Source organism: Gossypium raimondii, chromosome 12, assembly GCF_025698545.1.
Source record: "Gossypium raimondii isolate GPD5lz chromosome 12, ASM2569854v1, whole genome shotgun sequence".
NCBI lineage: Eukaryota > Viridiplantae > Streptophyta > Magnoliopsida > Malvales > Malvaceae > Gossypium > Gossypium raimondii.
The window spans coordinates 57146014-57157259 of record NC_068576.1 but is presented as its reverse complement, the minus strand read 5'-3'; the positions used below and the strand labels follow the sequence as shown (position 1 = coordinate 57157259).

Genomic DNA, 11246 nt, shown 5'->3' with positions numbered 1-11246 from the left:
GACCTTTATGGTGAGTCAACTTTCTGTAATATTGAGATTTAGGCCTTATCTTTTTATTTTTTAAAAAAATAATATTTTAATTTTATTGATCAATCTTTTTAATTTTGACCTATTGTTTTCATGTTTGTTTTAATGAAATATTGGAAATATATATATAAATGTGAAGAAATCGAAAAATATCGACAATTTAATTAAAATATGATTAGTAGATATCATTACAAACAAAAAGAAAATCAGTTTCTCGTACTTCTTCAAAATTTTAAACTTGATTCCTTTTAACATTTAGTAGTTGAAAACCACCAATGAGTGCATTGACTTAATGCTAGAGAAAATCTTAAGAATTTTAAGCATACAATGTGTAATTTGTGTCAAGCTAATTATTTTGTTTATAGTGATTTCTTGTGATTGTAACATCAAATATTAAATTGAGATATATTTGGGTAATAGATTGGTAAAAGATATCTCAAATTTTTTAAATATATTGCTCAATTTATTAAGATGTAGAATCACTTTTTAGGTTTAATTTTGGTAATTATTGGGGTTGAATTGTTTTTTTTTTCAAGTTAATCTCTAAATTTCGCAATTATTTCCGTATTGGAGCTTGAATTTTTTCTTTTGTATAAGCCAGACCCTAAACTTCAATTATTTTCATATTGGGACTTAAAATTTTTTTTGTCCAAATTTATCCATGATATTTCCTTTAAAACCCTAAAGTTAAGAGCTCAACGTGGGAACAAATGTCAAGTTCAAACTTCAATATATGGGAACAATTACCAAGTTCAATGATTAATTTGAATAAAAAAGTTCAAGTCACAATGTATGAATAATTGCCTAGTTTAGGTCCAAATGTGAGAACAATTGTCAAATTTACTACTTAACTTGGACAAAAAATTATAAAATAATTACCAAATTCCAACACAAAATGAATTTAATGAATTTATTAGTAACAAAGTTTATAAAATGTTTACAAAAGGATAGTCATAATGCACCAAAAGTTTTGTTCTTTAAAAAAAAAACCCTCCTCTTTGAAGGAAGGTGACATTTTCTATAGGGTTAAATTATTTTTGGGTTTGAATTTGGTAATTTTTTTTATATTGGGGTATAAATTTTTTTTATTCAAGTTAAGCCTTAAAGTTGGCAATTGTTTCCACATTGAGACTTGAATTATAGGGTTTTCAATAATTAACTCAGACAAAGAAAAAGAAAATAAGCCTCAATATGAGAACAATTGCTTAGCAAGTTCAGAATATAATTTTAGTTGATTAAGTGGGATCCCCCCTCTCCTCATAACACTACAAAGGTGTGGATTGTGTTTTTATCAAGACTGAGATAGATTCGAATTAAGTCCTCACAAATGGTACATATTATTTATATTTTTTAGTAAAATGTTGGATTGAGAGTAAGTTGTTTGCGCTAAGATCATTGGAGGCTTTGTAAAAAAAAAGTTACGCGACATTAGAACTTCTATTATATGATGTTTTCTGAAACTTGAGTTAATGAAGAGTTTAAGAAAAATGAAGTGAACGCTGACTAGAGATATTTTAACAGAGTAGCGATAAAAAATGCAACTGAGTTTAGTTAACTTTAACTTAAATTTTGGGGCTCGAAACTCAATTCAAGCTTGATTGAGTTTTATTTTAAAAATTCGATTAGATTTTAATTCAATATAAATATAAAATTATATAGGCTTATTTAGTTAATAAAAACAAATTTAGAATTTTATATTTAATTTTAATTTCAATATCATATCATACTTTTAATGAAATCCAAATTTATGAATTAAGATACAAAAATTTATTGTGTTCAAGGATTAATATAAAAAATTAAAAATGAAAATGAAAAAATTATTAAATTCGGTATAATCTTATACTGTTATATCATTAAGGTTATGAATCAAGTTAGAAAAACTTGTTGTGTTCATAGATAAAAAGTTGAAGGACTAAAATGAATTTAAAATTAAAAATAAAAATAAAAAAATTCGAAACTTTTAGGTGATGGCAGCACAATATTATAATGTCACAAAAACACGTGCTATTTAAAGATTAATACGAATAAAAAAAGTTTAAAGACTAAAATAGAAAATTACTAAATTCAAATTAATTTTATAATGTCACACGTAGTATGGAATTCAAGTTTACGAATCAAGGACTAATATGAATAAAAAGTTCAAAGACTAAAGTGAAAAGGTTACTAAATTGAAGGACTAATTATTAGTTTATCCCTTTACATTTAACTTAACATTGAAGCATTCAAAATTATTTCCAATAATGTACAAACATAAAATATCTTATTTACACAGTAAAGAAACTTCCTTTCAATCCCTTTGGAAATTCGAAGGAAAAAAAAATCCAGTTCTTCACAAATGCCAAAGTCTTTTAAAGTTTAACTCAATCATTTGACCCAATTAATCATCATCTTCATCCTCAAAATCCCCTTTGAAAATAGAGAAAACCCCAAAAAAGAAAATCTCTGTCCATCTCAAGGCCGTGTGTCTATCTCCCCAGTCCCAAATTTTCCTTTGAACCTCTTCTCCTATAATTATGTTATGATTTTAATAACAAAAGCAAAAACCTCATCACTCTTTTGAATCCATTTCTCTTTCCCTTTGATCTCTTATTTTGAATTCGTTTAAGAGTTCTGATATATATACATGTATATGTATACATGTTTGTGTAGTGTGGGAGTTGAATGTGTGAGCTTTGATGCGAGCCAACGGATGATTTCCTTCTGTTTCTAAACCCTAATTCTACTACTTTACCCAATGGCGATCGTCACAGGGGATCGCTACCTTGAGAAGCTGGTTAAATTTGTCGATGACCAGGCTGGGGCTTTGATCGAAGGGACCAAGGTATTGAAGCTTAACCCGGCAGGGCTTCACTACGTACAGTCACGGCTCGAGGCGCTGCAGGAACTCGAGAGGCTTTTAGCCGGAGCTCCAGTTGACTATCTACGGGCTTACGTGTCGGACCTTGGGGACCACCGGGCGCTTGAACAACTTCGTCGGATTCTGCGGCTGTTGACGACTCTTAAGGTGGTGTCTGCTTTGCCACCGCCTGCGCGTGATCCCACTCCTCTCTCTTTGTTGCCGTTTGGGAGATTGAAGGTTTTGGAACTTAGAGGCTGTGATTTGTCTACTTCAGCAGCTAAAGGGTTGCTTGAATTGAGGCATACTTTGGAAAAGATTGTTTGTCATAATTCAACTGTGAGTTTATTTGGGATGTTTTGCATTTATTAAACCAACGAACTAAGAATCAATTACCCTTATTTTAGTTTATAGTATTATGAACTGTAATATACTATTCCTTCTTTTGGTCTCTTAATGACAACTTAGTAATATTATTAGTAGGTGAATTACTGCTAGAATTTCAGAACAATTCATGGGTTATGTTTGTTTTTCAAAATTATGTAGGATGCTCTGCGACATGTGTTTGCTAGTAGAATTGCTGAGATAAAGGGCTCTCCACAGTGGAACCGGTTGTCCTTTGTTTCTTGTGCATGCAATGGCTTGTTACTGATGGATGAGTCTTTGAACCTTCTTCCTGCTGTTGAAACGCTTGATTTAAGTCGAAACAAGTTTGCAAAGGTGGATAATCTTCGGAAATGTGTGAAGTTGAAGCACTTGGACCTTGGATTCAATCAACTGCGATCCATCTCATCATTTAGTGAGGTAAGTTACTTGGATTATTTACTAATGAAATTGTGACTTTGGTTTTGACTTGATGCTCAAAAATTGATAAATGGATGTATGTATTTGGTAAGGCATTATCAACTGCCTTGACTCTAGGTTTCTTTCACATAGTACTTTTGTTAAATAGACTGCTTTTTGCTGTGTTTTTACTTGTGCAATTGCCCATATGGCATCCATTTTGTCAGAGTTTCATTTTAGTACTTCCTGTTTTGGTTTAATCATTTTTGAAAGATTGTGGAGCTATTGACGAAAGAAGCTTGTTAGGTATTATTCATAAAAGAACTCATTAAGGAAATTATGAGTTCTACTTTAACACCAATTTTAGATTATTGGGAGGGTAGGGAAAGGAAAGGAAAGAAGGGGTTACAAGGTCTATGCCTTGATGTTTTGACCAAATATTGTGTATGGAAACCTTGTAATTAAACATACACAATTTTAGATTATATGTCTGTTTAAAGATTCAGTGGTCTGACATTCATTTAATTGTGTATGGAAAACTTTCTTAAACTTTTTTTTTATTACAAGGTGTATGCCTTGATGTTTTGACCAAATATTTTGATATAGGAATTCTATTTGGACCTACACATCATTGTTGATGAAAAATGCAGGTCTCCTGTCATGTTGTTAAACTTGTTTTGAGGAACAATTCTCTAACGACGTTGCGTGGGATTGAAAATTTGAAGTCTCTTGAAGGGCTTGATGTTTCCTACAATATTATTTCCAATTTTTTAGAGTTGGAGTTCCTTGGAGGGCTCCCATCTCTTCGAAGCTTATGGCTTGAAGGGAATCCACTATGTTGTGCCCGATGGTATCGCGCACAAGTATTCAGCTACTTCAGTTGTCCTGAAAATGTAAGTTTTACAGGTATCTATTTGGAGATGGATGTTTTGGTTGTTGAACTTCTGTGCTTCTTTGGTAAAACATTTTATATTTTTATTTTCTATCTTGTTTTCCGTCTAATCATACCGTTATTCATTGTTCTATTATACGGTTGACTAGTTGAAATTAGATGACAAAGCAATCAGCACCAGAGAGTATTGGAAGAGGAAGATTATTGTTGCCAGCAGACAGAAGCGACCTTCCAGCTTTGGATTCTACTCTCCTGCAAAAGGTGCAGAAGGAGAGGAGGGTATCAACAAAAAGAGGGTGCGTAAAGCTTTACTAATTCTCAAATTTGTATGTTTTTTTAACTTTGCAGTCATCCATCCTCCCTCTCCTTGTGGTGAAATTTTGGCACCCTGATTAGTCTTTTGGATGCATTTGATGCAATATTGGTTGTTCACGTACTTCATAATTTATTATACCTTGTTTATGATTGTTAATAGGTGGTAATCTTTTTAATTTCTTGCAGAGAAAGGCGTCTCGACTTGCTTTGATTGAGAATGAACAAGATAGTTCTTACATTTGTTCTGATCAAGATTCTTTGTCATGCGGTAATGAAATGCGAAGCGGAGAAGAGAACATCATATCTGAGGATGAGGCTGAAATAGTTGATTTGATGCAAAGAGTAGAACAATTGAAGAAAGAGCGTTCTATTCTTTGGTTGCGAGAGTTCAAGGACTGGATGGATCATGCTTCTGAGGATTTTGCTGATGATGGTAATTTTAATGCGGCTATGTTACATCCTGGGAAAGAAAATTATAAGAAAGGTGGGAAAAGCGAGAGGCATCTTAGTGAAAGTTCTAGATATGTTTCAGATTCTGTTCAAGCTTCAGGAGATGAAAGTAGCATGAACATTTTGGAATCTGATAATTCTTTTGCAGACACGTCTGGCAGTGTGAATGCCAACAGATATTTTGACCATATTTTTTCGTCAGGTATTACTGGTGGGTTCACTTTACCAGGCTTGAGAACAATGGATGTAAAACACGAGTATCAGAAATCTTACTTGCACGATGAGGGTAGTAGCGGATCCGTTTTAGCTGAGAGTTCTCAACGTAATATTTTTGCCCTTGATGAAAGTAATAGAATGGTTCAAAATGCCGTAGTATCACATTTGAATACTATTGGTATTATGACCGAGTCTAATTCCTCATCTGCTAACCCTGGATCGCCACCTCATTATCAGAAGGACCTTCTGCATCGTCGCCATAATTTGGTGGAAGAAATTCTGCAGTTATCAGCAGAGTCCTATTCAGCAGCATCATCTGACAGTGATACAAGCTGCAGTGAAGATGATTACTCTGAAGCTGGGATACCTGTCCAGGAATATCCCAATGGGAGCACTAAAGGGCATTCTCCATTGCATTCTTTTGCACATACTTATTATGAAAAAGGAAATAACACTTCACATGGGAGTCAAAATGGCATCGGCATAATTGATTCATGCACTGAACAAACCCTCAGGATCAACAAAATTGTAAGTATGAACCAATCCCTGCAACCATACAGTAAGTTAGATACAGGTTCTAATTATCCAGAGATATCTTCTTTTGTGAACCAAGAGGCTGATTGGTTTGAAAAGAGAAAAAGCGGAAGGAAACCAAAAAGAAGAGTGATTTCACTGTTGGAAGAGAATAGCTGTCAACAGGTACCACAAGAATCAAATGGCACCTTGGAGGTTAGTAGGGTTGATATTGAAGATATGAAAGGGAAGCGCTCTTTAAATGGTAGTGATCATAAAAAAGGTTTTGATAAAAACCAGATTAAAAAAGCTATTTCAATACCACAAGTTGATAATGCTGTGAGATATTCTGGTGCTGAGTGCTCTTCTCAGGGGAAGAACGATTTTATTGAGGACTATTTCAATAAAAATGTTGCTGATTTGACGGTTCATGAGGCTTGTAGGTCATACATGCGTTGCAATTGCATGGTTGACCAACCTTTTTGTGGAGAAAGGTAAGTGCTGCCAAAGAAAGGAAAAAGGGTTTTAATTTGTTGTGATGAGGCCTTTCCAGTCTCCTGCTAGGGAATTCAAAATCATATTAGTGGCGATAGATTGACACTACTTTGATAATGAGTTTCAATGCACAATAGCATCTAATATTATTGTCTTACGAAGGAATTTTTTGTGAAGTTGTGTCAATCAATTACCATTTTATATTCTTTTTGCATTTGTATTTGCCCTTCATGTATTTTAGTGAACCTATTTCTCTGAGGAAATTTTCTCTCTTTTTGGTGCTAATCTTCGTGGTTTTCTAATGTGTTTTAGGCTAGATTTTTCTAGGTCATTTCTTGTATGCCTGTAGTAAAATAGAAATGTTTACATTGGGTACTTGTGCAAATCATTGATCTTATTTGCTTGTTATGGTTTTTGAGTGTTTCTATATTAGCTATGATTTGTCATAAACCCACACCAACCAGGTCTTTCTTGTAAATTGAGGTCTTGGAATTCTAAATAATTCCTTGCTTTCCTTGTTTCTGCAGAGAAGTAGCTCTAGTATTGAGCAGTGAGGAGAAGTTATATGTGCTGCTTGTTGGCGTCACATTTGATGGATCAGGTTGGATTATGAAGTAGTCATTTGTTGATAGTCTTTTCAGTGTTTGTTGACAAAATTTCTTGTGCGGATTGCCAAATTTCATTATGGTGTGCACTTTGATCTCGTTGCAGAGAGTATCTTGGATTTATTAGGTTCCCATAGGGTTGAAGATATAAGAGAGGTTTTAGTTGGTCTGAGTCTTCAGGTTGTGAGGTTAGTGATTTATAACTTCAATGGAAGTTAAGAAACTAATCATTCCTCTATAATTGTATATTTTCTATTGTTGAATAGGGTGTATGTCAAAGGGAGTGTAGCATACTTGTTCGTAACAAGGAGCATCGAGAAATCAAGTCAATTACTTTTCATGTTGAAAGCTTCTGATTCATCCACACCAAATGATAAATGTTCTTTAAGAAGGTGATTTCAATACTCTTTTACTTAACCATGAAACTTAATGCTTAAAATACCAGCTGTATGTGTCTCTGTGTGTTTATGTGACATAAATACTTTTCTGGACATCCATCCTAAAATGAATTTCATACTATGAAGCAGCGACACTTCTGGTAGGAGTATTCAAGTGTCGGACATGTGTCCGACATGAACACCACTCCAATGTGGCAAAATATGTTGGCCATGTGATGGCACATAAAATGCCTAGCTGCATGATAAAGTTTTTCTTTTCCCTCTCAAATGGAATCAACATTGAGTGGAACCTTGTATTTTATAGAACTCATGTTCTACCCATATTATGTGTCCATATCTGTGTTTCCTAGATTTCATATTAGTGTCGGTTTATTTATCTCTGTGTTCAAATATTTTTCCTTACCTATGTCTCAATGGATGTGGATAAGTTGCATGCACTGCTCCAAAAACCACTCTAGATCAACAATCTTACAACAAATGGGACGTGGATTATAATAATGATTAGTTTTGACTTCAATAACTGCCATACAACATACATTTTCTTTGTCATGATAGATTGAGGTTTGGAAATTTAAATGGCAGTTTGGAGCAGGTTCAGGCTGAGTTGTTTGAGAAACAAATATGTGGAGGTTTAAAATTAAGCATTTTCCAATATTCCATGGTGCTTTTCTGGCAAGGTGGCCATGAAGGTATGTTCAATGAATTTTATCCTGTTATGATTTGTTTTATTTAATTTACTTGTCATCTCTAGAATGTTACCAATAATTTTGTGTGGAACGGGAAGGATTGAAAAGTTCTGTTCTTTCAAATCCTGATGAACTTTTGGTTGCTCTTTAGATGAAACTTTAGATGAATGGGATTGGTTGACTTGACTTGGTGTTTGTTTGAAAATGTCAATAGGAAGATGTCAACAGGTTGTATTTGCCGATAGATTATATTGCAGAGTCTGTGTTTGTGTGTTTGTTTGTCCAGAACCCTTGACTAATTTGTAGGATGCCTCATATGTTTCCTTCTCTGAGGGCTAAAAAGTACCATGGAGGCCCCTGTATTAGGAGTCATATTGCATTTTCCCTCCTTTAATGGCAAATTATTCCTTGTACATTAGATCAAAAAGCGAATTGATCATTTCTGTTAAAAATTTCATCCATTTTTACTATTAAAAATTGGCATTGCTATTAGAATAACTTGACAATTATATGTGGTGTGCTATGTATACCTCATTTTGACATACTAGAACCAATTTTTTACAGTAGAAATGATGGAATTTTTAACATAAAGACCAATTTACTCTTTGATCTAATGTAGAGGGACTAATTTGCCCATTTTTTTAGTAGAGGAGGCAAAATGCAATCCGACTCCTAGTACAAGGGCCTCCATGGTACTTCTACCAGTTGTATGATTATATTTAGCAGTTTATATTCTTTGGATTATATGACAACACTTGATTATCAACTATTCATCTAGCATTCTTAAGCTCCCACTTGCATGCGAATGCAAAGGCATATACACATAAACCTTGGACTTGATAATGCTTAATCTTATTTTATGTGAAAACTGGACAGAGGAACCGTGGTTTTCAAGATCATTGTTTGTTATCGGAGGACATGTGCTTGTTTGCGTTGAAGACATCTTTCAGTTTAGTTCTCTCCTAAACAATGCATGTTCCAGTCCATATTTCTCCCTTGATTCAAGCTGTGACATCGCAGACATATCAGAGATGGTAACCTTTCTAGTATTTTTGTCTTGCATTCTGCAACCAATGGTTAAAATTGCATGTAGAAGATGACCATATTTTTTGGTTTATACTTGATACATTCAAAATAGACAGCAACATCTCCGGTAAAAGTACCAATAGAGGCTCTTATATTAGGAGTCGGATTGCATTTTGTCCCCTCTACTAAAAAATAGCAATTTAGTCCGTATACATTAGATGAAAAAGAAACTATCCTTCTATTAAAAATTCCATCTATTTCTACTATTAATAATTGGTCCCGCTGACGTACACGTGACGCTACAAGTCACTGTTTGGTTCTTCTGTTAGCCATTCTAGTATTTAATAATAGAAATGGATGGAACTTTTAACAGAAAGGACCAGCTTGCTCATTGATTTAATGTACAGAGAGTAATTTGCCTATTTTTTGAGTAGAGGGGGCAAAATGCAATCTGATACCTAGTACAAGGGCTTCCATGGTATTTTTACCCAAAATCTCCTTTTCTGTTGTTTCTAAAATCCATGTAGAAAGTGGGATTATATCTACCATGACATACACAATTTTCCTTTTCGTTTTACTTACTATTGATGTCGAGTCTAGGGAAGGTAATTGTTAATCCGGTTTGTACTTTTTAGGTCATCAAGCAAGGAGAGACGTGTTGTATAACATTACCCATTAAGTCCAGCACATCGAAAGCCGGTTCCTCGACCAAAACGCAAAAAAGGGCTGGTATGAGTAGTAAGAAGTGGAAACTGAAGTGGTTCTCTCAAGAAAGTCTATCCCAATTTGTGGCATTGGTGAAGGCAATCCATCTAGGGATGACATTATCTCCATTGCTTGTAAGATATAAATCATGAGTGTCTTTTTAGTGTTTGTTTTTTTTTCTTTCATGTTCCATATTCATTTCATTCTTTTGATTGGGTGCTTTCATTTGTGTGGGATTTTTGTTTGTGGTTGGTCATGGTGTGTTTGTGTGCGCCAAAGTTCATGACTTTGTGTTAGTATTCTTTGATTTGTATTCTTTTTAGAAGTGAAAAAAATTTCAAATGTACAGGTATAGTACAGTGTGTAGATTTAGCAAATCAAATTTATGGATGTTGAGACTTTTTTAGTCGCATCATATTTAGTTTAGCCAAATTTCTGCATATTTTGATTAAGAGTATGTTCTCTTGGATGTTTGCCCAAGATGTACAAGTATTTGCTTGGAAGGTTCTTTCTAATGGTATTGTAAAGATTAAATATATCATTTGGTACCTGAATTTGACATTTCTTCTTCTAATTTGGTTTCCTTTATAATTTGGTACCCGAGTGTTTATTGGTCCAATATGATACCTGTATTTGGTAGAGATCAATACATTTTGATACCTAAAGATTACAGTGATATTTAGTGGGATTTAGAGCGTTTTAATAGAATTTGACATTTTTTGGGTACTCAATGTGATATTATTTGGAAGAAGTTGATACTTTTTTATATCCAAAGATATGGTGTTATATATTGAGATTTAGATCGTGCTTTGGGTAGAATTTAGATCATATCAAGTTAAATAAGTATAATATATTACCAGATAGTGTATTTTATAGTTTACAATAAAACATAACTATTATAGTGTAAGGTGGTGGTTGAGTTTTCTTTTCTTAAATTTATATTACTTATAATAGCATCCTTCCTTACAAGCACTGAATCAATGCTTCAGCTTTTTCACTTTAGAGTGTGGTATGGATAGAGAAAAGTACAACTATAATATATATACATGAGTGGACATTTTATTATATTCATATTATGAATTATTTATATATATATATATATAGGATAATTATTTGATATAATCAGTGGAGTCTTTTTAGACTGATTGAGAGGATAACAAGTGTTATATTTATTTATATAACTAATTTTTAATTTTTATTTCATTTTATAATATATTTGTTAAATCCTTAACTCGCTCGCTTGTGAAGTTTAAAAGCATTCGTTAACTGTGTATGGAATAAATTTTTATATGTAAATAT

The 11246-nt window shown here is 33.4% G+C and overlaps 1 protein-coding gene across 5 annotated transcripts; it reads left to right on the top strand.

Moving 5' to 3' along the window:
• Positions 1-2296: 2296 nt before the first annotated feature.
• LOC105765676 (uncharacterized) lies at positions 2297-10359 on the top strand. Of its 5 annotated transcripts, XM_052625069.1 has the most exons (12): positions 2300-3202; positions 3410-3667; positions 4297-4539; positions 4688-4834; positions 5040-6047; positions 6135-6526; positions 7055-7128; positions 7239-7320; positions 7399-7524; positions 8113-8219; positions 9093-9250; positions 9878-10359. In XM_052625069.1, the coding sequence occupies exons 1-12, from the start codon at positions 2762-2764 to the stop codon at positions 10097-10099; spliced, it is 3258 nt and encodes a 1085-aa protein (XP_052481029.1). In that variant the 5' UTR covers positions 2300-2761; the 3' UTR covers positions 10100-10359. The 5 variants fall into 5 exon arrangements, 3 of the variants coding, with proteins under 3 accessions (XP_012440333.1, XP_052481029.1, XP_012440332.1); XM_012584878.2 differs by having other exon boundaries at positions 5040-6526; XR_001124865.2 differs by lacking the exon at positions 9093-9250 and having other exon boundaries at positions 2297-3202; positions 5040-6526; positions 8123-8219; positions 9878-10025.
• Positions 10360-11246: the final 887 nt, after the last annotated feature.

Coding starts and splice junctions, on each gene's coding strand:
- LOC105765676 (XM_012584878.2), top strand. CDS start 2,762: ATGGCGATCGTCACAGGGGATCGCTACCTTGAGAAGCTGGTTAAATTT. Junction 4,835..5,039: donor AGGGTATCAACAAAAAGAGG/GTGCGTAAAGCT, acceptor AATTTCTTGCAG/AGAAAGGCGTCTCGACTTGC. Junction 7,321..7,398: donor CTGAGTCTTCAGGTTGTGAG/GTTAGTGATTTA, acceptor ATTGTTGAATAG/GGTGTATGTCAAAGGGAGTG.